The sequence below is a fragment of the Ambystoma mexicanum genome, chromosome 10 (genome assembly GCF_040938575.1).
Source record: "Ambystoma mexicanum isolate Mex_15411 chromosome 10, UKY_AmexF1_1, whole genome shotgun sequence".
NCBI classification, from domain to species: Eukaryota; Metazoa; Chordata; class Amphibia; order Caudata; family Ambystomatidae; genus Ambystoma; species Ambystoma mexicanum.
In genome coordinates this window covers 1165762816-1165786880 of record NC_090932.1, presented here as the reverse complement: position 1 = coordinate 1165786880, position 24065 = coordinate 1165762816, and the positions used below count along the sequence as shown (strand labels likewise).

The window sequence follows — 24065 nt, the reverse complement described above, 5'->3', positions numbered from 1 at the left end:
AGACCACTGGCGTTGTGCAATGACTGACACAGGTCTTCAATCTGGCTATGACCAGACAAAATCTCGTCAGGTACCTCCTCAGGAACCATACCTTCCTCAGACCCATCATCCACCTCAGAAATATAATCCAGAGGCTGGAATGAGGGCACAGAAAAAGGGACAAAGACATTTTTAGAATTGGGGTACCTCTGACTAAGCAGCCTCAAAAGACATCGAGAGCGTCGATGGAACCGGAGTCGACGTAGAGCGTGGCGCCGACAGCTTCGACACAGTCCTCGAGGGCAGAGCCCCAAGCGTGTCCTTCGACAGCCTGGGCGCCGATGGCATCGATGGCTTCCTTGGAAGTGGAGCCTCGAGAGAGTCCCTCGACGACCTCGGCGCCAAAGGCGTCGATGTCTTCTTCGAAGACCTCACAGGCTCAGACGGTCTCGAGGGCGTCGAGGACCGGGACCTGGAACGGCATGCCTAAAGCGACCATCCTTGTCCGACCGGGACCTCGAAGGTGCCCGGTGATCGCGACGACCGCTCGAGCCCAAAGGCGTGCGAGTGGCGTCTCTAGCACGGTCACGGCTGGCGTCTTTCGACGGCGCGGATGGACCAGAGCCCTGCCACTGAAAAATCGCCAGCATCTCCTGCCGAAATGAATCCCATTTCGCAGGAGTGGAATGCTTGTTGTGACAAGCAACCGGCCGACGGGCGGAGTCCTCGGACAAGGACGGGGAAGGCGATCTATGCCGGCGCTTCCATGAGTGCCTTGAAGAGGCAGAGGAATGGTGGGACCTACTCCTGGACCGAGACCCCCAGGACTTACGCCGACGATGCGGAGAGTCGCCCCTCGAATTGTCCGTCGAAAGCCCAGTGGATCTCGACTTCCGGGGCTTGGCCACCTTACCTACAGAAAGCTTCTTCTTACGCTCCCGCAAGACCTTCGATGTAAGTGACTGGCAGTCTACACAGTCATCCGTGTCGTGGTCCTCACCGAGGCACCAGAGACAGGCGTTGTGCGAATCCGTCAACGACACCTTCGACCCGCAGTCCCAAAACTTCTTAAAACCCAGCCGCGAAAGAATAGAACTTAGAAGAACCGAGGTGCGCTGAGATCCCCGGAGCGAACACGTTTGCTGAAAAAACGGAACTGAGGCTACGGGCGTCGTGCGTCCTACTTAGAACATCCAGTGACGTCGGCTCGACGGAGGCCCTTGAGGACAGCGTATCGATGTCATCGACGCAGAAAATTTTCCAAAGCAGCATAGCTGTGGTGATTACCTGTCAGATATGGAATATGTCGGAGGACCGAATCCCCTCGAACTTTATTTACTGAGTTACTTATCTGTATATTTTGTAGTACTTTTATTTGCACAACTTTTATATAAAGAAAAGATTCTCATGAAATAGGGCACGATATGATATGGCATTTATAACGCGCATATACACAAGTGTTTCAAGGCGCGAGATCTGAAAATGGCACAGAGTCCACTTGTTTAAATGCTCAATTTTTGGAAATGCACAAGTTACCTTACCTATAAAGGTGACCTGCACATTCCCAGGGGCTCTGCTGCAACACATACTATGCACTGGTCATCCCCCATGCATGATCCCGACACTAATTTACGACAGGCTCCCACCACCTATATGGTTGGTGTGCATGCATTTGACAACAAGGGACCCTTAAAGAGCTGATCACTGGGTCAATTAGAGCATGTGAATGTGTACATTTAACATGCGCACATTCAGATACCCTTCATGAATTCTGCAAAATAAGACAGGAGTGCGATTGTGCTTCCCGTCACTTGCAACAAAAACATTTTGTGAATCTGACCCTATATGTTTACTGGCATGTTGTGTGGACCTTCCCTTGCTGTGTGATTAGCAAATGTATTAACTACACCTTTAAACCAGTTCAGATCCTCTGGAGGGTTGCCTCGACTGAGCTGTCCATGTTACCTACCACTTGGGGAGTCAGGAACCTGAAAGGAAACACCCTGTGAACAAAGTGTTTTCAAATACCTGCGCCCTGACAATAGAGCCCAAGAAAAAGCTCCCCAGCACCTCTGAAGAGATGACGGTAACTGCTCAACCACTGCTACCATAAATTGAGACAGGGAAAACCTATAAACTAGCCTGCCTAGCTCTGGGAAGTAAACTCATGTCCTGAACACAGGGTTGAGAGAATCTGACCTAACAAATAGCAAGCCATGTTTGTAGGATAGCATGAATGTTTTTTTTCCTGCTAATTAGGCCCTGTGGAAATGAACGGCTTAGACAAGGTTCTGTTCTGTTTGTTTGACTTGAAACATTTGCTACTAACTTTCGCATACTCACCACTTAGGGCATGGAGGCCGAGCTTGGTAACTAGATATTGCTCCTCCTCCTTCAGCAAACTCTGCGGACTTGCATGCCACTCCAGCAACCTATCAGAATCAATGGGTCCTGACCTTGAAAAGCAGAAAAACACCACATAAGACTTTTGTCCTTCAACTGGAGAAGAGAAAGAATCACAGGGCCCAAACAAGTTAGTTCCTCAAGAAGAACAATTTACTTACTTTCGGTAATGGTTGGAAGGACACAATTCTCCTACAGCAGATTACTCGTCCTTGGTAGTAGTTCCAGGCGCAGCATGGCAGCAGCATTCATTGGCACAGGACCAAAGATTATGTTATATGATTTATATATAGTTTACCAGTAAGATACCAGAGTTCTGTGCTCAACTCTAATATCTGTGTGGGACCTGCAACTGCAGGTTTTAATGCCTGTAGCAGACTCAGCCCTTCATCCTTCAGATAACAGCAAATTGGTTAATCAGTGGAATTTCTTACAGTGCACTGAAGCAGTAAGAATCAATTATCAATGACTGTAAAAAGCTGATATCATGTGTTCTTATATGTGTTTTTATGAGCGATACCATTTTTTGTAAACACTCTGGCTTTAATGTGAAGCAACAAACTCCCATTTCACCAGTCACGGTTCCTAAAGAAACTATATCTGCACCATTGCCTTCATAAAGCAACACTACTTCTGGCACGGTCATGCATTGCTCTTGAAATCTCTTATGCAAAGTCCCTGGAAATTGCTTGGTCAAGCTTGTTATAGTTTGTCTTGTATTGCCCTTACATGACATTTTAAATTACTCTAACCCGTTTGTACTACTCCTTCCCCTTAGCTCTTTTAGTTTGAATGACTCCTCTGCACAGTAGGCGCACATGTGTGTTATGTGTATTAACATATGTGGCATAGTGAGCAGTGCCAAGTTATGGTTATTTTACGATGGTAGTGGCACAGTTATATGTGATGGGTCAAGAATGAAAGTCAGACACAGTTTAGACATGGTTTTGGCTAAAGACTTTTATTGATGAAAATAAAGGGGGTTAAGAAAGGGCCTCGCTGGCCCTGAGCTAGAGGTGTTTCTCTACCTAAATCAAAAACTAAGGATATGTCAGTGTTGGGATGTCCAAAACAAAACCTTCCGGTGTACAAACGCTATTCTGACCCTCAAATTCTAATTAAATACATCTTAAGGTGAAAAGGGTAATGTCTTTGGCCTTCAGAGCTTCAAAAGTGTTAAAAAAGAAATAAATAACCCCAACACAAAGTCTCTTGTGGATATTGTTAGGCAGAATACTGTGCAGTTCCCTTAGGGAGCACTACAGAAGATTGAGACTACAGGTGAGAGCAATAAATCCCCTTTGGTATCAGTCTGTACCACAAAGATTTAGTTGGTAGCTGTGGCTGAGCAGTCAGACCTATCTCAAGAGGGAGATGAGCAGTATTCAGGGTTTACACAATAGGCCTACAGTACTATGGCACAAGGAAACACTGACCAAAGCTTTGTATTTAAAAAGTAGTTATATTTATTTTATACACTTCTAATAAAACACATGTATCACAGTCATCAAGCAAGTTAAAGTAAAGGAAAAATATACACACTCCCAAGTTAAATTGTAGACCAAGTGAACCAGAGTGAAAACTGAGCAAAAAGGCACAGTGAAAACCACACATAAGGGATACTCTATCAATTCCTTAAAAGGGAGGGAAAGCACAAGTTATATAGAAATAGTGTGCTACACACCCTAGCAACACTTCCCATAAGTTTGTGAACCAGTTTAAGCAAGACAGTGCATCAGTATAGGCAATACTGTAATGAAAACTGAGCAAAATGGCATTTCACAAGGTTTAAAAACGGGAAGGAAAGGGTAGTTGTAAGAAATAGGTGTACCACACAGTTCTAGATGAAAATCAATCTAAAGAAGGCAGGTCTAACAAATGTAGCCATAGTCAGTAGGCCTGTGCCAGAGTCAGTTGTACAGGGCAAGGGTCCAGGAGCAAAAATGTTCTTGTAGCTGCAGTCAAGTCTTTGGTTAACAAATTTGAAAAGGTGGTTGCAGAAGTGGAAAAGACAATGTTAAGAGAGAGGGGCAACCAACCCAACAAGTAAGTAAAGGATTTAAAACACCTTTAGTGCTACCGCGAAGAAAGGGCGGCCTGGCGGAACAATGTACCTTTAAATGAAGAAGTGGCTCCTGCGGTTGCTCCTGCTAGTTCCTGCAGTTCGGGTGTTCCAGCAGAGGAAGAGGGACTCTCGTCGTGGAGGAAGGTTCGAGTTACTGCACTATCCAGGGATGATATCAGCCGCGGTGCTGCCCGATGAATAAAAGGTACGCTCCTTTAAATCGTGGTCCGGGTGGACTGGTGCCTGGCTATCCGGCCTTCGAGTACTGGGTATGGGAGATTCGACCAAGGCAGGTCCGGGAAGGCGATTGGCAAACTGGTTGGCCCCACTAGCTCAAGGGAAGAAGGCTCTTGCAGATGAAGATCTTCTCTCGTCGTGTGGAAAAAAGTGGTGAGACGCTGCAGCAGGGCTTCACCGGTGGTTCAGTCGTTGCAGATGTCTTTGGCTTCTCTCCTCTTCGGCTTCTTAGTTCCAGTGGCAAAGTCTTGCTCTTCCAATCCTCAGGACCCTGCTTTTATGCAAAAAGATCCCCATTCAAATAGCCTAGCTGTCACTCACACAGTGGAGTGGTCATCTTGGCGGGAGACCCTTCATCTTCTCGGAGGGCTTCTCGGTAGAAGCCCGCCAAGAGGACAAACAAAGGTTCCCCGACCTGGGTTAGGAGTTTAGAGAAAGACACGAGAAAGAAGTTATATTAAAGTTCTGGCAAATAACACCTACCGGAGTCAAGTTAATATTAAAATGCACCGGCGGTATGTTAGAGGCTGTCAGAAAAAGTGGTAGCCTCGAACAATGGGAAAATCCCATAGGGAAATATTCTCGGTCGAATATTTACAGTAGTAACCACTGCCACCAGCCAGAAACTGAGAGAAGGACTGTACGGTACCCTCTCGAAAATGAACATAAGGGAAAAAATATTAACCCTATCCAGTACCTCCATAGTAAAGTCAATTGGGACTTTACATGCCCTGGGAGACAGAAGTCAGTCCCGGGGTATGGAGTCTATGTTTGGGGGTCGCTACGACACCCCTGTGCGACTGCACTGAGGGTGCTGTGTAACACATGTGAGTCAAGATGGTTTCTATGGGGGTGAGAAAATCCCATAGACAAACAAAAATAGCCTAGAACACACATAGCAAAAATGCCTAAGAATGGGAAAGAGTCTCACTCTTAGCAGGAAAAAGAAACAAACCCTTCAAATCCAGCAAAGCTGCTGGGGGACTCTATAGGTAAGGTACATTTAGCCATAGAATGAGAATTCTCCTTAACAGATATAATTCATTAACCCAGTGGGTGTCACCCTTCCCCAAATTCTTCTTCGCAAGTTCTTGACAATAATAACTCTAGTCTTTTCCGCTTGTTCAATATCAAAGACAGTTCTGTGTCTATGTTTGGCCTCTAGGTTGTCAGGATACCCAGTATACTCTCCTGCCAGGTGTTTCTCAATGTCTCTAGTTTCACACGCTTGGGATTGCCAGGTATACTTTCCGGCCAGGGATTCCAGTTTCACACACTTGCAACTGCCTGGTATACTCTCCTGCCAGGACTTCTTGTACTTGCGTTTCTGTGACTCCACCTTAGATAGTTTCTCACATTAGCTCTCTTGGCCAATTCCTTTGTTTCATACTTTATTTCCTCATTAGTGTTTTGCTTATACTTCCAATCATTCACCACCTTAGCATTGTGGGTTAATATGCATTGTCCATTAAAGATTCTCTCTTGAGGCAAACCTGCTTTCAACTTCTCACTTTCAATATCAAGAAATAATTTCCTCTTTATCCGACTTGCATTGTTCAATATTTATCATAAGGCGTGTTTGCCAAAACACCTCAGTTCTCCCTCTGTCCCAGCGTGGACTCGTCGGCGCTTTATGGCCTCTCCTGTTTTGCCTGTGGTTCACCGAGATCAGCTGCTGGACTCCCTCTCCTTCGCGCAGTTCGGCTTTTGGTTTCCAAGTCTCCCGTTGTGCTGGCTGGGCTTCTTCTCTTCTCGTGGCTTCCTGGTGTCAGGATTCCATGGTACATTTCTAGAGTTTCTAAGGTTCACAACCTTAAAAGACAAAGTTAGAATTCCCAGGTAAATTCATAGATTTCTTTTACTCACACAGTTAATTAAGAAATCATCATTTAGCACAAAAAACCATTTGGATGTAGTTTTCATTGGAAGTGTGATGTTTGGGTTATGTTTGGATTAGAAACTGAACGTGTAAATATTCCTTAATGTTAAATTCAGAAATCACATTCTTCCCCAAAGCAAGATGGAGAGTCTTTTCTGCAGCAATGATTGGTGTAAATAGTTTATGAGGTCATTTGGAATGTTGCTCAGAGTTCTAAACTGCCTTTCATTTTAGTAGCCTTAGTGGCAGGTTGCAGTTTCCTTAGCTCCAGTGATTTATTTTAAAGTGTACTTCATTCTTAGTAATCCTTTAAGAAGATTTTAGAATTTCCATTACATTTGATTCGAAGTTGAATTGAAGCAAATCCTAGAAGCTGTGAAGATTTGTACAGATAAAGCAAGCTAAGTTTATTTTATCTTCAAAGTCTATCGTCAAGGATTTTCAATTCAAATTTAACTTTAGGAAAGAAAAAGACTGAGTGAAATCGAATGTTAACCTATATTTATTTTTGATTGAAGAAGTAGTTCTGAGTTAATTTTTGAATTTCCATTGTTGCACATAATTTTTGAATCAGAGTTTATTTTTTGAGCGTGTAATAATTACTAACAAGGTGCGCGTAATCTATTGAGACTCACGTGTTAGTTTCTAATTTAATATACGCTCGCTAGCAGTTTCAAGCGCGAGCGTTTCTTTTTGTTTTCAGTACTTCGCATTGCGCGTCTAAGAAGTTAGAAGAAGAAACCCTATGAACGTCGTACGCGTGTGCATGCGTCGTGACGTTTTTCCAGGAAGCGTTCCTATTCGCAGGACAATAGCAATGCGTACGTGAAGCGTTGCGACGTTGCTTCAAGAAGCGATTGTTTCTTCAGGACTATTGTGTAAGTGAAGCATCGTGACGTCTGAATCCTTTCGGGAAGCAAACGGTTCGCGGAACTTGTATCATCTGAATCGATCTTTTTGGAGTCAACATATTTTGGCATTGGATGATTATTTCGAGATCTGTCTTTTGTTGTTTTCTCCTCCATTCCCCTTTCCCCTTGGGTTTGCCAGCTAGGTAGTTATCTGTTGAAAGACTGTTTGGCAGGCAGACTTTGGGGGGGGACTTCCTGCAGGAAGATTCAAGACTGGACCCGACACCTGGTATGCTTCTCTGAGTTCTTCCAACGGTGCATGCCTAGAAACACTTTTCTCGCTTTTTACATTCCCGCGTGAACGCTTCTGTGTCCTCCCTTTTCTGTTCACTGCATGAGCCAGTAGACTCCAACGCGGCTTTTATCGTTAATCCTGTCTCTCAAAGAGCTGCAGCCCGCTCCCACCAGCAGTCTGCCATTTCTTCCCGGGCACAGGTGTATGCTAATAACCACTAGAGCATAGCCTATGCTCGGGGTTTCCTCTGATCTGCATTCCTCTTCTTCGTCGCAGTGTGAAGGGGTTTCTGGGAATAGTAGTTTCTTTTCAGCAACTTGCACGAAAACTTTGTGGGAATGGTTTCAACATGTTCTGAGGGCAAGTCAATGTTGGAAAACTGCTTTGGAGATTTGTTTAAGAAAAAATCAGCACTTTCCTTTGGGGAAGCAGGGAGGGAACCACAATAGGCCATCAAGATGCTGTGTATGGGCGATTCATCCTGTTTTGGGAAAGGGGCATACCATGTCTCATCCGTAGACGTCACTACTCCTTCCCGGAGACTGTCCACCCCCATCAGGGTCGCACTGGCCGATGACCTTTGAGGGCCTGGTGGGCCAGTTTTCATGAGGCCACCCCAGGGCCGTTTTTTTGCCGGTAAAATGTTAAGTAAACATAATACAGCGCGGCTCACAGCTGAGCCTTTTTTTTTTGTTAATTAAATTGGCTTGCCACCAGCCAGCCCGTGCCTCGTTGCAGCGCCGGCACGACACAAAGCGGATGCATTCATTAGAGAAAGGTAACATGCAAGTGTTACCTTTCTTTGATGAATGCATCACGTAGGCATGCTGGCCTGGCAGTGCCTTTAGCCCTGAGCTGATCTGGCGACGGCGTGGCGCCAGTTGTTGCAAAGGCAATGCATTGCAGCAAAAAGGAGTGGCTCCTGGGGTGACGCACCTTTTGTTGTGATTCATTGCATTAGCAACAAGCTAACAGGACTCTACTCTCAGGGAGACAGGTGGGTGGGACTATTAGGGGAGACTGATCCGAGTAGGGGGACAGACCCAGCTGGGAGGGTTGGGTCGTTCCATCCTCGGTCTCTCCATCCATTCACGTGTTGTCTGACTCCGCTATAACTTTCTGCAGGTCTGAAATTACCCCGGCCCCCTCCCCCAGATGAGGCGCATTGTCCACTGATCCTGGACTGCCGAGCTCGGCTTCAGGCAGCACTGACGGGAACTTTTCAGGAAAAGTCTCACGCCAGTCCCGCAGGCACCTTCTGCAGTGCTGACTGCCGCCCATTTCCTATCTTCACATTTATGTTCCTGACTCTCTCAACTGGTCCCCACTTCTCCCCAATAACCGAGCATTGCATTTCCTCCCTGGTACCGGAACTTGTGGATTTTTTGGAGCTGGACACAATGGTTGCAGACTACAGTCCGGAGCTGCGTGGCGCAGGCTGGACATTAAGGCAGAGTCTAGGATCGCCTCTCTCTGGGGTGAGTCCCGTCCATGGAGATGCAGGTGCTGTGTGGGGTCCTCTACTGGCTGCTGTTACCCCTCTCCATTCTGGCAGGTAAGTCATATGTCTTCAATGTTTTTTCTCCGACCACACCAGTGGCGACTATCCCGAAAGCCCCTTGCTCCAACCTCATTATTTAATATATTATATAAAGCACTCACAACATTGTTTCTAAGCGCTATAACTGCCAGGCAGAGGAATTGGCGGCACCCTGTAGTCGAGTGGTAAAGCCGGGCTTACATTCTTTGATCCAAAGCTGACCCCACAGCCACGGGATGCTGCAGGTTCAAATCTAGATAGGTACACAAAACTAAGACAGCCCAGGTGGTTGCTGCGATGAACTGTGCGAACCGTGTGAGGCTGACTAAATCTTCCCATCATCACCCAAAGTTGATTAGAACATGTGGCAAGTGTCAGTGCGCACTAAGCAATAGGGCTGTAAAGAGAAAGTGGCGATTGTCAGATAGGCAAAGAACAATTACTGAGTGGGTAAATACTCCTGTAGAAGATGATATGTGTGTAACATGTTCCTCATTGGCCTTTTACCATTCCACGAGTGGTGAAACGTACCCTGCGTGAATGGGCAAGAAAATCACGTGTTAGAGCGAGTTGAGCTTGTGATTTGCACTGTATAATGTGCTTGGCAATGATATTGTGTTGTCAGGATGTTCCGTTCCTGCAGGAGGGAGCATATTGCATGGGATTAAGCATACTGGTCTACTGCTGATGTTCTAGGGCGTGAGGGAGAGTGCATGTAATAATAATATCACTAAAGAGCTGTGGATGAAAAGGAAGACAAAGAAACAGGCTGGAGTATGCTGGAGCAGCCTTTCAACTCAAAGGCTCCTCACACTGCAAAGTTTGAAGGTAAGGCTTGATTAAAGCAAGCTCAAAGAGTTCCCATGAAGAGGTGTTTTGGGCGGGTAGTGGCAAGAACTGGGTGGATATGGCCATAGGGATTAGCATAGCCATGGACAGTCAATGGGTGAGCACATAAGTAAACAACACCTACAAGCTCTGTGTTCCTCCTCATTTACCATTCTCCCTATCTGTACTCTAGTGCAATAGTTTTGGCTTAAAGCGGCACCTAATAGCCCAAACTAAAAGAAAAACAGTGAGCTCACAGCACACGAGATATGGACAGTGTATGCTATGCTAAGTACTCAAATCATAAGGCCCACCCCCTCTCTGCCACGCACACATAACCACACTCTCTCTGGTGGATGAGGGTGCCGGGGCAATACCATTTTGCCTCAGGTTTCCCCTGGAGTTGTGGTGTGGCCCGAGTCCGGAGGGCACAGGCATTAATGCCCCCTTCCATGTATTACACACCCATGGACACATTATGGCAAAACGAGACCAAAAACAGACCTGAAACGGCCAGGCCTAAAATACATGTGACATACACGAATGGCTAAGCCCATAAAATAATGTGCACTAGGTGTGCAGTTATCAGTCAATGGTCGACCTCTCTGCACCCAGAGAGGACAGGACATTTAAAATTCACAAGTCATATGTAAACAAACGTGTCCATACGTTGGTACGAACAAATGGCGCTGTATAAAATCTCGCGTGCTACAATTTACAAACCATTTTTGGAGCCTCTGCGCGTAAAGTGTCCTGCGAAGCCATTTTGAAAATGTGGCCACCCTATTGCAAAGGGCAATTTATCCAGGTGTGAGTTTTCGGGAGAGAATTTCTGTGAAGTTGTGAATTGACGCGATTCACGGATGATGGTTTGAGGGCCACTTTTTTGAGGCGAGGGGTGGGCCACTTTTTTTTGGGTGTCCGGGCACATTTCTTGTCCCATTCCGACCCTGCACCCCATGTAATCCTCCCTGATGTAGCCGCACCTAGGGTCAGGGATCAGGTAGTGGCCACAGCCGGAAAGGGCGTAATGATGCCATCGGATTAATTACATATGGTTACTTTAGATAACAAAACAGGCACATTTTCAGGGTTTTGTTTTGCGTTGTAACAGTCATGTTCATTGAACATTTTCACTGAACTAGCTTTTTATCGTTTTTTTAGTTTTTTTAAAGGAAACCATATCATAATATAACGGCCCTTTAAACAAAGGTTTATCAATTAATGTAATTCTTTTTAATGATACACAGCATCACAGAATAGAGGCCACTGAACATGGCTGACTTTGCCTGTGCCGTGTCCAGGCATCCCATAGCTATCTGTAGTGGCCACTGGGCACTGCCTGTGGCCGGACCCAGGGTGCACTTTGCCTGGGGTATGGTCTTCAGTTCTGGCCCAACACTACTAGGCCACCAACGGGCCCACTTGGTATGACCACTGGCTCTACCATGAGATCCCCAGGTCCAGAAGATAGGCTCATTAGGCATGACCAGTGTCCATCCTGGTTCCCCCCCTTTGACCTACCAAATGGACCCAGTTGCTACATTGACTGGGGCAGGGGCTTCAGCCCTGCAGCGCAAATCCTAAAGCCACGCAATGCCCAACTGTGCATGACCTGTGGCATGCCCAGGGGCCACTTTGCCCAAGCAGCGCCATAGGCCCTGTAATAAACACCCCAAAGCTATCTCCAAATCGAACAATTTCAAGAAAAGGAAAACAATCATGAGTTGAATGTGGTACCAATACAGTCTAGTAAGGTCATAAGTAGCATATAATAATGCTCCAGACACCAACACACTCGTATGCGTCAAGTGAGCAAAACAAATGAGTAAGCATTACTTCCAATGATTGAATGAACTCATCTGCAGCTTCATCTTGTAAATCATGCAGCGATACATTTAGCTCGATAGTGTCCCACCTTTTCATCTGTTTAAATAAAATCACCACACTAGTAGAGTTGCTGAAAAGCCATAGATTGCAATTCATCATTTAGCTAATACAGAGCCCATGTATACAAACTTAGATGTCCATTTATTATGTTTTGATCATTGGCATCTGTTATAGGGCTAGTGTCTCCTTGAGAGACCGACGCCGGGTCACGTGGGCAGTGTCACGTGACGGATGCCGACGGGGAAGGGAACGAGTTCGGAAGTTAATGTTGTGTACTGGTAATAAAGAGACGCATGTTACATCTCGGCGTGTCCCTACTTATTTGCAGAGCCCACATGGGCTCAACAACTGGCGACGAGGCCCGCCGAGTCCTCCTCCTCCTTTATCCAAGAGCGATCTCGCTCTGATACATGCCGCAAGTTGCTCCTGACTCGCTGTCGCGCGTGCCTGATCCGAGGCCCGCCCTCTTCCTTTGTCCATCACTGCCACGCTACTCATACGTGTGCCAGCAGGCACCTGATCCCATGGCCACTGCATGGCGCATGCCCCCCCCTCTCCATGACGCCACAAGCGGACAAAAGCCCAAGGTGGGTAGAGTGGCTAGAGGATTTCAACACGTTCACTGATGCTGCGGGGGAAGAGAAATCACAGAGGCTACGCAGTATGTTCCTAAACCTAGCAGGGAATGATATAGTCCTTCTGAAGACCATTCCAACCGCCGAACAAACTGACTTCCCAGCACTATTAACAGCCCCGAACAAGAGGTTGGTAATCGAGCCCAACAGGGATTATGAGAGTTACTCTCTTACCTGGTAACGTTCTTTCGATGGGATGGTCCGACAACGTATTCCATATCTATGACATTAATCACACCAGCTGTGCTGCTTCGGAAAATCTTTCGGTGTCTGCGTCCTGCGTCGATGACGTCGATGCGCCGTCCTCGAGGACCTCCTCCGACGGCACCGGATACTATATGTAGGATGCACGACGCCCGTAGCCTCAGTTGTAGTTTTTTCCACAGAACGTGTGGCACCAATCTTCTGCCTGTCTGACCACAGAAAGCCTTGCGGAAGGTGCAGTCGCATAAGAAATTCTGTGGCGGGGAAGGCAGGGAGGGAGCGATATGGAATACGTCGTCGGACCATCCCATCGAAAGAACGTTACCAGGTAAGAGAGTAACTTGTTTTTCGAGGGGATTGGGTCCTCCGACGTATTCCATATCTATGACAGACTCCCAAAGCAGTACCAACGTAAGGAGGTGGGAAAAGAATTTAGAATTTTAGAATGCCCAATTAACTGCAGAGTAAAGGACCGCCTTGCCAAAAGCCAGATCCTGCCCCCGGATAGAATCGAGGGAGTAGTGATGTACAAAAGTATGGACCGAAGCCCAGGTGGCTGCATCACAGATGTTACGAATAGGAACACCCCTCTGCAGGGCAGTAGAGGCAGCCATACCCCTGGTAGAATGGGCCCGTAAGCCTACCAGAGGGTCCTTACCCGCCAAGCGGTAATATTTGGCAATTGCCAAGATGATAAATCAAGACAAAGTCTGCTTAGTAACAGCTTGTCCCAAACGCCTTCCAGCGTAACCAATAAAGAGTTGATCGTCCACTCTGACCCGGGACATGCGTGAAATGTAGAAGCTTAAAGTTCTCCTAGGATCCAGCCTATGGAGCCTGCCCTCTTCCTTACCAGGATGTGGAGGAGGATAAAACGCCGGAAGAATAACCTTCGGGTTTAAATGGAATTCCGACACCACCTTTGGAAGAAAGGAAGGACGAACTCTAAGGACAACCCTGTCCTTATGAAACACAGTGAAGGGTGGCTTAACTGAAAGTGCCTGTAACTCACTCACTCTGCGAGCGGAAGTGACCGCAACTAAAAACACAGTTTTAAGGGTTAAAAGTCTCAAAGGACAAGAATGCAAAGGCTCAGAGGGAGCACCCATTCAGATCCCAACCGGGCACCTGGAAAGGTGACGGAGGGAACACATTAGTGAGCCCTTTCAGAAACTGAGAAATTAAAGGGATTTTAAAATAAGAACACTCCTCAGACGAGCGCTTAAATATAGACAGCGCTGCCAGGTAACCCTTAACGGTACCCACTTGCAGGCCCTTGTGGGCCAAAGAAAGCAAAAAGAGAACAACAGAAATGTCACATGAAAAAGGATCCACATTCTGAACCCTGCATCAGTCGCAGAACTTTCTCCAACGGCAACGGTACAGTGACTTCGTTGCCAGCCTTCTGGCCAAAAGCAACACCTCCATCACGTCTTCAGGGAGGTCCCAATCCTTATACCTCAACCTTTCAGAAGCCAAGCGTGAAGGTTGCGGGATCTGACCTCTGGATGGAGAACCTGACCCCCCCCTCCCGTGAGAGCCGATCGTCTCGGTAGGGAAGACAATGTGGAGGGCAGATGGACAAGTCGAGAAGGTCCGGGTACCACGTCCTCCTGGCCCATGCCGGAGCAATGAGGATCATCCGGGAACCGAACCTCCATAATCTCTGCAGCACTTGCGGAATGACGGGGACTGGAGGAAACGTGTACAGCAGTGGGAATGATCACTCCACCACGAACGCGTCTCCTAAGGCTCCTCTTGGAGGAAATTCCCGCGAGCAGAACCTTTCACACTTCCGGTTGAAACTGGAGGCGAAGAGATCCACTTGAGGGGTACCCCAAAGGGCGAAGATCTCCAGGAGAATCTCCTGAGCCAGCTCCCACTCGTGAGAGACCGTGCTCTGCCTGCTCAGAGCGTCCGCCGTCTAGTTTTCGTCTCCGGCCAGATGAACTGCCGAGATCGAAATTTCCTGCTGGAAGCCCAGATTCAGAGATGCATCGCCTCCCTGCACAGAGGAAGTGACCCTGCCCTCCCCTTTTTGTTGAGGTAGTGCATGGCCACCGCGTTGTCTGTCGGAATCAGGACATTCTTTCCTCGCACAGTCGGCAGAAAAGCCTTCAGGGCAAGCCTGACAGACCTCAGCTCCAACAGATTGATATGGAGTCTGGACTCCGACGGAGACCAACGGCCGCTGACTGTCAACTCGTTGGCATGCGCTACCCATCCCATGAGGGATGCGTCCATCACGATCGTCACCTCCGGCCAGGGTAGCCAAAATGGAGCCCCCCTCATCAGATTGCCTTCGTCGGCCCACCACAGAAGATCCTGGGTGACCGAGGGCGGCACCTGAACAGGGTCCGACATCCTGCCGGAGGACTAAGACCACTGGAGCTTGAGAGCCCATTGCAGAGATCTCATCCGCAACCTGGCCTCTGGCACCAGAAGAATGAAGGATGCCATGAGGCCGAGCAACCGCAAGAACTCGAACGCTGGGCGACTCTGGGCATGTTGAAACTTGTGCACCATCTGCTGAATGTGGTGAGCTCTCACCTGGGGAGGAAAACGCTGCCCCAAGGACGTGTCGAGCACTGCTCCGATGTACTGGAGCCGCTGAGTTGGCATCAAGTGGGACTTCTTTAAGCTGAAGGAGAAGCCCAGCTTGTGAAGGGAGTGGCAAGTGACGGACAGATGATCCAGGACATGCTCGGGAGAGCGCGCCCTGATCAACCAATCGTCCAGGTAGGGGTAGACGTGAATCCCCCCTTTCCTGAGATACGCTGCCACCACCAGCATGAGCTTGGTGAAAACCCTCGGGCGGAGGTCAATCTGAACGGCAGGAGCCGAAACTGAAAACGCGAGTCGCCAACCGCAAACCTCAGGTACTTCTTGTGCTTGGGATGGATCGGCACATGAAAATAAGCGTCCTTGAGGTCGAGAGAAACCAACCAGTCCGGAGGTTGAAAGGCCTGGAGGACTTGAGAGAGAGTAACCATCTTGAACTTGTCCTTCCTGAGGAGTTTGTTCAAACCGTGCAAGTCCATGATGGGTCTCAACCCCCCCCCACCCGTCTTTCTTCGAAATCAAAAAATAAGGGGAATACCATCCCTTGTTCCTCTCCGCTACAGGCACCATCTCTATGGCGCCTTTCTCCAGCATGGATTGAATTTCCTGCGCAAGGAGCGGATCCGGACTCTTCAAAGAGATTCCCTGGTGGATGGTCGTGAGGCCTCTGCCGGAAAGGAAGACAATAGCCGTGGGCTATGATCTCCAGAACCCACACATCTGAAGTAATGGCACGCCATTCTACAAGATGCTGCGCCAGCCTTCTCACGACCGGCGAAGCATGGGCCTCACGACTGAGCAGAAGCGGCTGCGACGTTGCCTGAGGGCAAAGCAGTAGCTGCTCACGCGGCCTTGGCACCTCGAGTACCTTGTTTTTCACCTCTGGCACTCCTACGGTTGCCCCTTTGACTAGCAGCTCCTCTCGCTTTACTAAAGGATCAGTAATAACGAAAGGAACCTCCCCTCCATTGCTGTCCCCTAGGATGAAAAGGCGGAGGTTGACGGACTGCAGCACCCAACGACTTCGCTGCAGTTTTGGAGGTCTGCAACCTCTCAAAGCTCTCGTCAGCCTTGCTGCCAAAAAGATGTTCACCATCAAAGGGCATGTTGAGGAGCCTGGCTTGCACACCAAGAGCAAACCCCGACTTCCTCAACCACGCAAACCTGCGTACTACGGTGCTCGCCGCCATGGACCAGCTGACACAGTCTGCTATGTCCAAACCCGACTGAACGGACTCACACATGGCATCCGTGCCATCCTGAATAATAGCAAGAAAACCCTCCCGGTCGTCCCCTTCGGGAAAATGTTCCGCCGCTAAGGAAATAAAGTTCCACAGAGTGTGTGTGAAACGTGACAAAGCACATACGGAGTTGGCTGCCTGAAGAGCCATAGCCCCTGAAGAAAACACTTTCTTCGCCCAGCCATCAAAACGCTTGTCGTCCATATCAGGAGGGATGGTAGGATACGACGCCTGCTTAGCTGGGGCCATAGCTGCCTGCACCAGCAAACTCTCCGGAGTGGGGTGCGTGGTCAAGTAGCAGGGGTCACTAATGGCTGGGCAGTATTTTCGCGGCAAAGACTTGCCCACTGCCGGGAGACTCTCCGGAGCAGTCCAAGCCACTGCCACCCTTCTTTGCAGAGCCATATGGAATGGCAGTACCGGGTCAGTGGATGGACCTTGGTCGAGGATATCCGTCAGGTCATCCTGCACAAAATCAACTGGGGGGCGCCGACCACCCCAAGTAGTCCGTGACCCTCGACATAAGGCGCCGGTACGATGACTCGGCATGGGTGCCAGGCTCAGGCCTACAGAACTCCACATCCGGAGAGGTGTCCAGACCACTGGCGTCATGCGGTGACTGACGCAGGTCCTCAATCTGGTTATGACCAGAAAGAATCTTATCTGGTACCGTGTCAGGAACCAACCCATCTTCAGAACCCTCTTCCACCTTGGAAATATAATCCATAGGCTGGAAAGTGGGCACTGAATAAGGGAGAAAGACATGTTTGCCTTGGCCAGAGTCTTTCTAGGGGGTTCCCCCGTGCTACGGGGTACCTCCGACACCACAGCCTCGAAAGGCGTCGAGTGAAACGCAGTCGACGTAGAGCGCGGCACCGACAGCATCGCCGGCTTCGACACAGGCCTCGAGGGCGGAGCCCCGAGCGTGTCCTTCGACAGCCTGGGCGCCGATGGCGTCGACGACTTCCTCTGAGTCAGAGCCTAGAGAGAGTCTGTCGACTACCTTGGCGCCACCGGCGTCAACGTCTTCCTCGAAGACTTCACAGGTGCACACAGGCTCGAACGCGTCGAGGACCGGGACCTGGAATGGGCATGACTAGAACGATTCCCCTTGTCCGAGCGGGACCTTTCCCGCAAATCGTGCCGACCACCCGAGCCCAAAGGTGTACGAGCGGTGTCTCTAGTATGATCACGGCCGACCCCACTCGGAGGCGTGGACGGACCAGTGCCCTGCGATTCAAGAATCGCCAACATTTTCTTCCCAAGGAAGCCCATTCCTCCGGAGAGGAACGCTTGGCGGGATAAGAAACCCGCCGACGGGTGGAGTCCTCGGATGAGGACGGGGAAGGCGACTGATGAACGCGCTTCCGGGAGTGCCTTGAAGAGGCAGAGGAGTGGCGGGACCCACTCCGGGACCGAGACCCCCTAGACTTACGACTACGATGCAGAGAGTCAACCCTCGAATCGTCAGTCGAAAGCCCAGTGGACCTCGCCTTCCGGGGCTTGGACACCTTACCGACCGACAGCTTCTTCTTCTTACGTTCCCGCAAGGCCTTGTACGTAAGCGACTGGCAGTCGACACAATCATCCGTGTCGTGGACCTCCCCGAGGCACCAAAGGCAGGTGTCGTGCGAGTCCGTAACTGACATCTTAGACCAGCAGTCCCCACACTTCTTGAAGCCCGGAAGCGGGGTGGAAGAAGATGAAGACATCCCGATAATACTTCACAAACTAACAGGTTTGAAGAACCGCAAGAACAGAAACTAGAGTCGAGGCGCGCCGAGATCTCCGAAGCGAAGACGTTTGCGGAAAAAACGGAACTAAGGCTACGGGCGTCGTGCGTCCTACTTATAACATCCGGTGACGTCGGCCGTCGGAGGAGGTCCTCGACGACGGCGCATCGACGCAAGCGCCGAAAGATTTTCCGAAGCAGCACAGCTGTGGTGATTACTGTCATAGATATGGAATACATCGGAGGACCCAATCCCCTCGAAACATATTTAACTAGTGCACGCAAAGAATCGACGAGACAGTTGATGAGTTCATCACCCGCCTACGAATAAAAGGAGCGAACTGCCAATTTCATGCCTTCTCGCTCGATGAAGCCATCTGCCTAAGAGTCATCGAAGGATGTGTATCCCAGTCTCTAAAAAAGCAACTCCTCAAGAAGCCAATCACCATAGAAGTAGTAAGTGAGATGGCCAGAATTCTAGAAAGGGTCGACAAGCAGGTAACGCAGATAGCAGGCAACACCTCAACGAAACAAGACAAGAATGAAATGATAGCGGCAATACAATCCAACACCACCAGAACGACAGAGGCCCTCCAACTCCAACTACTCGATGACATTGAGAACCCAACGCCAGAGCTACCGTTGAGGGATGGCTTTCCCTCATGCAGAGACCTGTCCCGCACTATCCCAGAGACGTGGTGTAGGGAAAGGTAGGTCAATAGGACCCCCTTTCCCACTGCATGTCCCACCCTGGTGAAGACCCATGACTCATCGGCAGCCCACCGGCCCTCCCGGGCCCAGGCGGCAGGGCGGCTGCAGACTGACATGTGGGGCTGCACCACCACGTTATGTGGCAGAGCATAGACGCCATCTTGTATTAAGCCATCCCCATCTTGCTAGAAATGTGCAGATCTAACCCAAGGCAGAGCAACCCTGTACACTGAATGCTGCAAAGTGACCCCCACTTGACCGCGCTCACAGAGGCCCACACTTCCCCCACCTCCCACTGCATAACAGATCCGCTGAGGACTCGTTCTCACGAGTCACCAGACGCGAGCAAACAACAAAATAAAACACTGTAGCTGTTAACCTTCCGCAGTACATCATTGCCCCAGCCATGAACAGGAACATTAGGATGTAACTGAGACCAGCCCAAACCTTGCAGGCTCTGACCCTGCACCAAGCCCCCCCAACTACAGACGGCGTGGCGCCTCACACCCATACCCATACCGAAAACCCTTGCAACAGGAAGAAACCATTTATGTAATATGTGCCCTGTTGACAAACGTTCGCTGCTAATGTAAAGGAGAATGGGTAAAGAGAAAAATATGCAATCGATATTATATATAATGAAGAGATGTACAAAAACCGGACAGCTGATAACAGTGAACAATAACATGTGTTGCTCTCTTTATACACACACCTGCCTGACACTACCTCATGTTCGTATGTCAACTGTAGATGTGAAATGCTATGTAAAAAAGTATGATCCCCAGCTAGTATCCCATTTTAATGCAAATACATATAAGCGCTTTTAGAAACCCCATGTGTTGTTAGTCGCCCCTCACCCATACGACAGTAAACCGCCTTGTGCAAGATGCCACGCACAGAGCTGCAAGGCCATTTCCCCCTCCTCCTGCCCAGGCCCTCTCGAAATAGCCGGTGTTCAAACAGCACAGCTTTGCCTTCCCTCCCGATCCTGCTGGACCCATTTCAAGCATCCGCCCGCCTCCCCCGTGTCAGAGGCCGCCACAGCCCGACTCCATGACTTACGAGCTACCTTGTCCTAAATCCCACCGCCTTTCAGGCACCAGTCACATGCCCCCCACGGGCCAGTAGTACCTCCATCGACCCTGAGTTAATGACCCTAGAAAGGGGGGCGCCCACGCGTGTACCAACAGATCGTAATACCATCCCTCACCGAAATTGCCAATGCTGGTTAGTCAAGCACCCCTGCCCATGTCCCCGACTATGCCCATGAGACCGGATTGTTTGAACCTAAGGTATACTCCAAACTGATGTATTGAGACACTCCAGATCGCATATCAATGTTCCTGGCCGTGTACTGATCTAAGGTCAGCGCTTACAAGAGTTGCAAATCAATAGAAAACATGAAGTGTGACGAATGGGTGGGAATGTGTGGCCAAAAGGGCAAATGTTAGCTTAGTTAGCAATCGTCGTTACAAGGCATGTCCGGCCCGGCGCTTCACCCCGATGAGCCCAGCTGACCTCCCACCCCACGTGGCGCATCACCAACATCCGCCAATCCTGGAGAAGCAACTGTATACATTGTATACCACCTAGCCATCACCACCCAATCCCTAAGAGTCTGTGGCCCCTATAGCATACCTCATGCATGACGTGTATTTGCAATATAACTAACTGTCTTTGCTATTGTCAGACAGAGAGCTCTCAGAGTTTGCAGAGTCCTTTGCATGCCCTATATTGAATTATATAAAGCTCTTTTGATCTCACCCGCACTTGGTCCTGGCCTCATTCCCCTTCTGGGGTGTGTCCATTATTGCCTCTCACTAAGGGGGTGCGTTTCTGGGGACACTTACATTCAGTGGTGACCCCGACGTGATTTATTTTGTTAACTTTAAACTGTCCCCTTGGCACGAGACAGCCCCGGTCGCAGTGGAGACGCATGGCGCGCCCGCTCAACAGAGCCGCCCACCTACGGCAACTGGTACGCAGAGACGTGTGCACGCAGTTAGGGCGAGAGGGTACGCGTCCCGTTTGAAAAAACCGTTAGTACCGCTCGCCGGAGCCGGGTGGGGCCATCGAGTGCGACTCCGCGCCTCTTGGACGGACCAAATCCAGAGAGTCTCGGATCAAGACGGGCACGTGAGTATTAAGTGCGAGTGATATTAAAAGGGAAACATTTTTGGAAGACAAGGGGAAACAGGAGGAAAGGAGTGGGGGATATAAGAGGAACTTTCTTTCTTCTAATACTTTCTCTTTCTTTGCATATGGCCATTAGGATACTGAAATAAAAAGGGAAAAAGAGGACGGAACCTAACTCTGCAAGGGGGTAGAAGGCGGCGCCGCGTAGTGCTATCTCGACTAGTGCTGGGAATAAGTAAAACTGTGAAAAGATAAATTAAGGGTGTCTGAGTGAAGAGACACAGAAAATACGTTAGGACTAGCTTTTCTTCTTATTCTTCTCTAAATTCCTCTCACTCGGGGTAGAAATAAGGTCTTAAAAAATAAAATACATATATATATAAACAAAAGAAGCTGTGTAAGGCTTAGAGGGAGTCGCCGTAGAAGGCGAAGGGCAAGGCAGGGAGGGTAAATGCTATATGTGTATGCAGAGGTATGATGAATGTCTGTGGTATGTTGTGCACATTGTATGGTTGCGATTTTCTATAATTACGTGACACTATATAATTGCATTGTTTCAAGTACTTTTCTAGGGGGGTACGGTCATTGTAAGTATGGCCTGGTAAGATTTGACAAACCAGCACCTTTTTCATTGTGTAAAAGTGCGAGTTGTTTATTATAACGTGAAAGTGGTTGAAGTCCCATGTACACAGTGACCCACACATAGTGACAGAACAGACTAATACAAGAGAAGAGAGTAACACCGGTCTAGGCATGGGAGCAGAGACACCCCTAGCGCACATCTGTAAAAGTTTACCAGGACATGCAGAAAGAATAACTAAGTACCATGACCAGTGGGTAACAGAACTGAAGGGGGAGGGTCTCCCCCAGGTCTGGCCACAAGGAGGGTCCTTTGATAAAAGTGTTCTGGACATGGTAGCCACCTGCATATTCCTAAAATACAAGGGAAAACAATTTCATAATAGGAGTGAGAAACTAGATCTATGGAGATTATTCGAGGAAATACCACCATCAAAGAAAATAGACACCACACTCGATCAACCCGCCCTCGGGGCTACCCCATCAGCGCGAGTAGAGGGTAGCAAGGAGGACGAGGGAAAAGAGGGAGCAATAGAGGTGACTAGATTGTACCCACTTCTAAATAAACCCCCACCCGCTGAAGGATACAGTGATCCCACATACGTGCCCACTAGCACCGCCACACCCACAGCAAGACCAACCGCACCACCGCCATACAAGTGCCCCCGATCGAACGGGCAGGTGAGTACCCCCACAGTAAACATATGCAAGTTGTTAGAAGACTTAGACACCAGGCTCTCGATAGCCAGGGAAGAGTTGTCAAGGATACAAAGCCTATGTGAGCAAGGTGAGCCCAGTACAACAAGGTCAGAACGATTGTCCCGGTCTCACCCCTCAGATAAGTCAAATGAGGAAGGGTGGAAAAAAGGAGAAAGATACTATTCAGAATACAGGAGGAGCCCACACAGATAGTAGAACTAGGAGCGAACAATATAGGAGGAAGTGTAGAGGGAGAAGGAGCGGAAGGTGATGGGAGAGAAGCACTGTGGTGTGACCTAGAAGACGACGAGCAGGAAGCCGGGAGATTGGGAACGGCGGCAGGAGGAAATTTAGTGGAGCTAGGGTAAACGCCACTGGGGAGGAAACTAGAACAGGAGTGGACAGAGAGGTTAAGAAACAGGACGGGAAGGATAGCCATGGTGGGGAAAAAGGGAATAAAGGTGAGTATTGGGAAAGGATGTAAGGGACGACTACCACTCCCACTGATACATCGGGGGCGGGGAGACCAAATTATATACCTTGGGCACAGATGGATAAGGCAAACCTATTGAAATCTCTACCCCCGCTATCAGGAGGAGCTGGCAAGTGGATATACGCCTTTGAGAAACACACTGCAGGGGTGCCCCTGGCCATAGGAGATGTCAAAAGATTACTCGGGTCAGCAGTAGGGGACCAATCAGACAGGATGTGGGCAAAAGCAGGTTTCCCGGGAATAACACTGGATAGTGACAGACATGATGGCGCTGCCTTCAATACCGTGCGTGCGCGCGTTTGGGACGCATTGAGGGAAACATTCCCAGACACACCAGATTTACAGTCAGTAATGCAATGCACTATGAATGATGGGGAAGAAGTTACGAATTACATTTTTCGGGTACAGGAGGTATGGAGAGCTGAAATGGGTACACCATATGACCAATCAACATCGTTATTTTACTTCATAATAAAGAGAGGGCTCCCAAAAGAAGTGCAAAAAGCTCTTGAGAATATAGCAGGGATCGAAGTGAAAGGATGGCCAGAGATACAGAGCATAATAGTGCACCATTGTAAAATAATTAAGGAATGAGAAAAGGAGGTGGCACAAAAGAGGTTGGCAGACGAGGCCAAGTTAGTACAAACGAAACTGGTGAAGGTCGCAGCAGCTGTAGCAGCACTCCCACACGATAGAGACCCAGAGGAGGAGGAGGGGGGGATTAGTAGCGATACAGGGGAGGATGGCTGCAAATTGGGCAGACAACGGGCAGAGGCAGTGGAATGGACAGGAGGAATACGGAGGACTGCAGTGGCAAGCGTAGCACCCCAGCAACAGAAGAGGTGGGTACAGAGGGCGACGAGGAGGTGGACAGGGATATGGAGGTAATGGCGGAATCGGGGACCAGGACCCAGAGGGGGGCAAGGAAATTGTTGGAATTGTGGGAGGTGGGGACATTTCTCGCGCGAATGCAGGAGCAGGCCTAACCCGAGTTACCAAGATGACCAGTATTGCGGGCACCCCCATCCGCGGAGCCCATCCGGGTTGCTCCGGGACGGGAGAAGAGAACAGCAAGACCAAATGGGGCAAGAGCAATACAGGGAAAG

At 49.1% G+C, this 24065-nt stretch overlaps 1 protein-coding gene across 1 annotated transcript in view; it reads right to left on the bottom strand.

Moving 5' to 3' along the window:
* Nucleotides 1-24065, bottom strand: part of GPAT2 (glycerol-3-phosphate acyltransferase 2, mitochondrial) — a 2680481-nt gene that overhangs the window by 1172340 nt on the left and 1484076 nt on the right. Inside the window, exon 13 of the mRNA XM_069619102.1 lies at nucleotides 2323-2435. Coding sequence (XP_069475203.1) covers nucleotides 2323-2435 — 113 coding nt within the window. The remainder of the gene's footprint in view (nucleotides 1-2322; nucleotides 2436-24065) is intronic.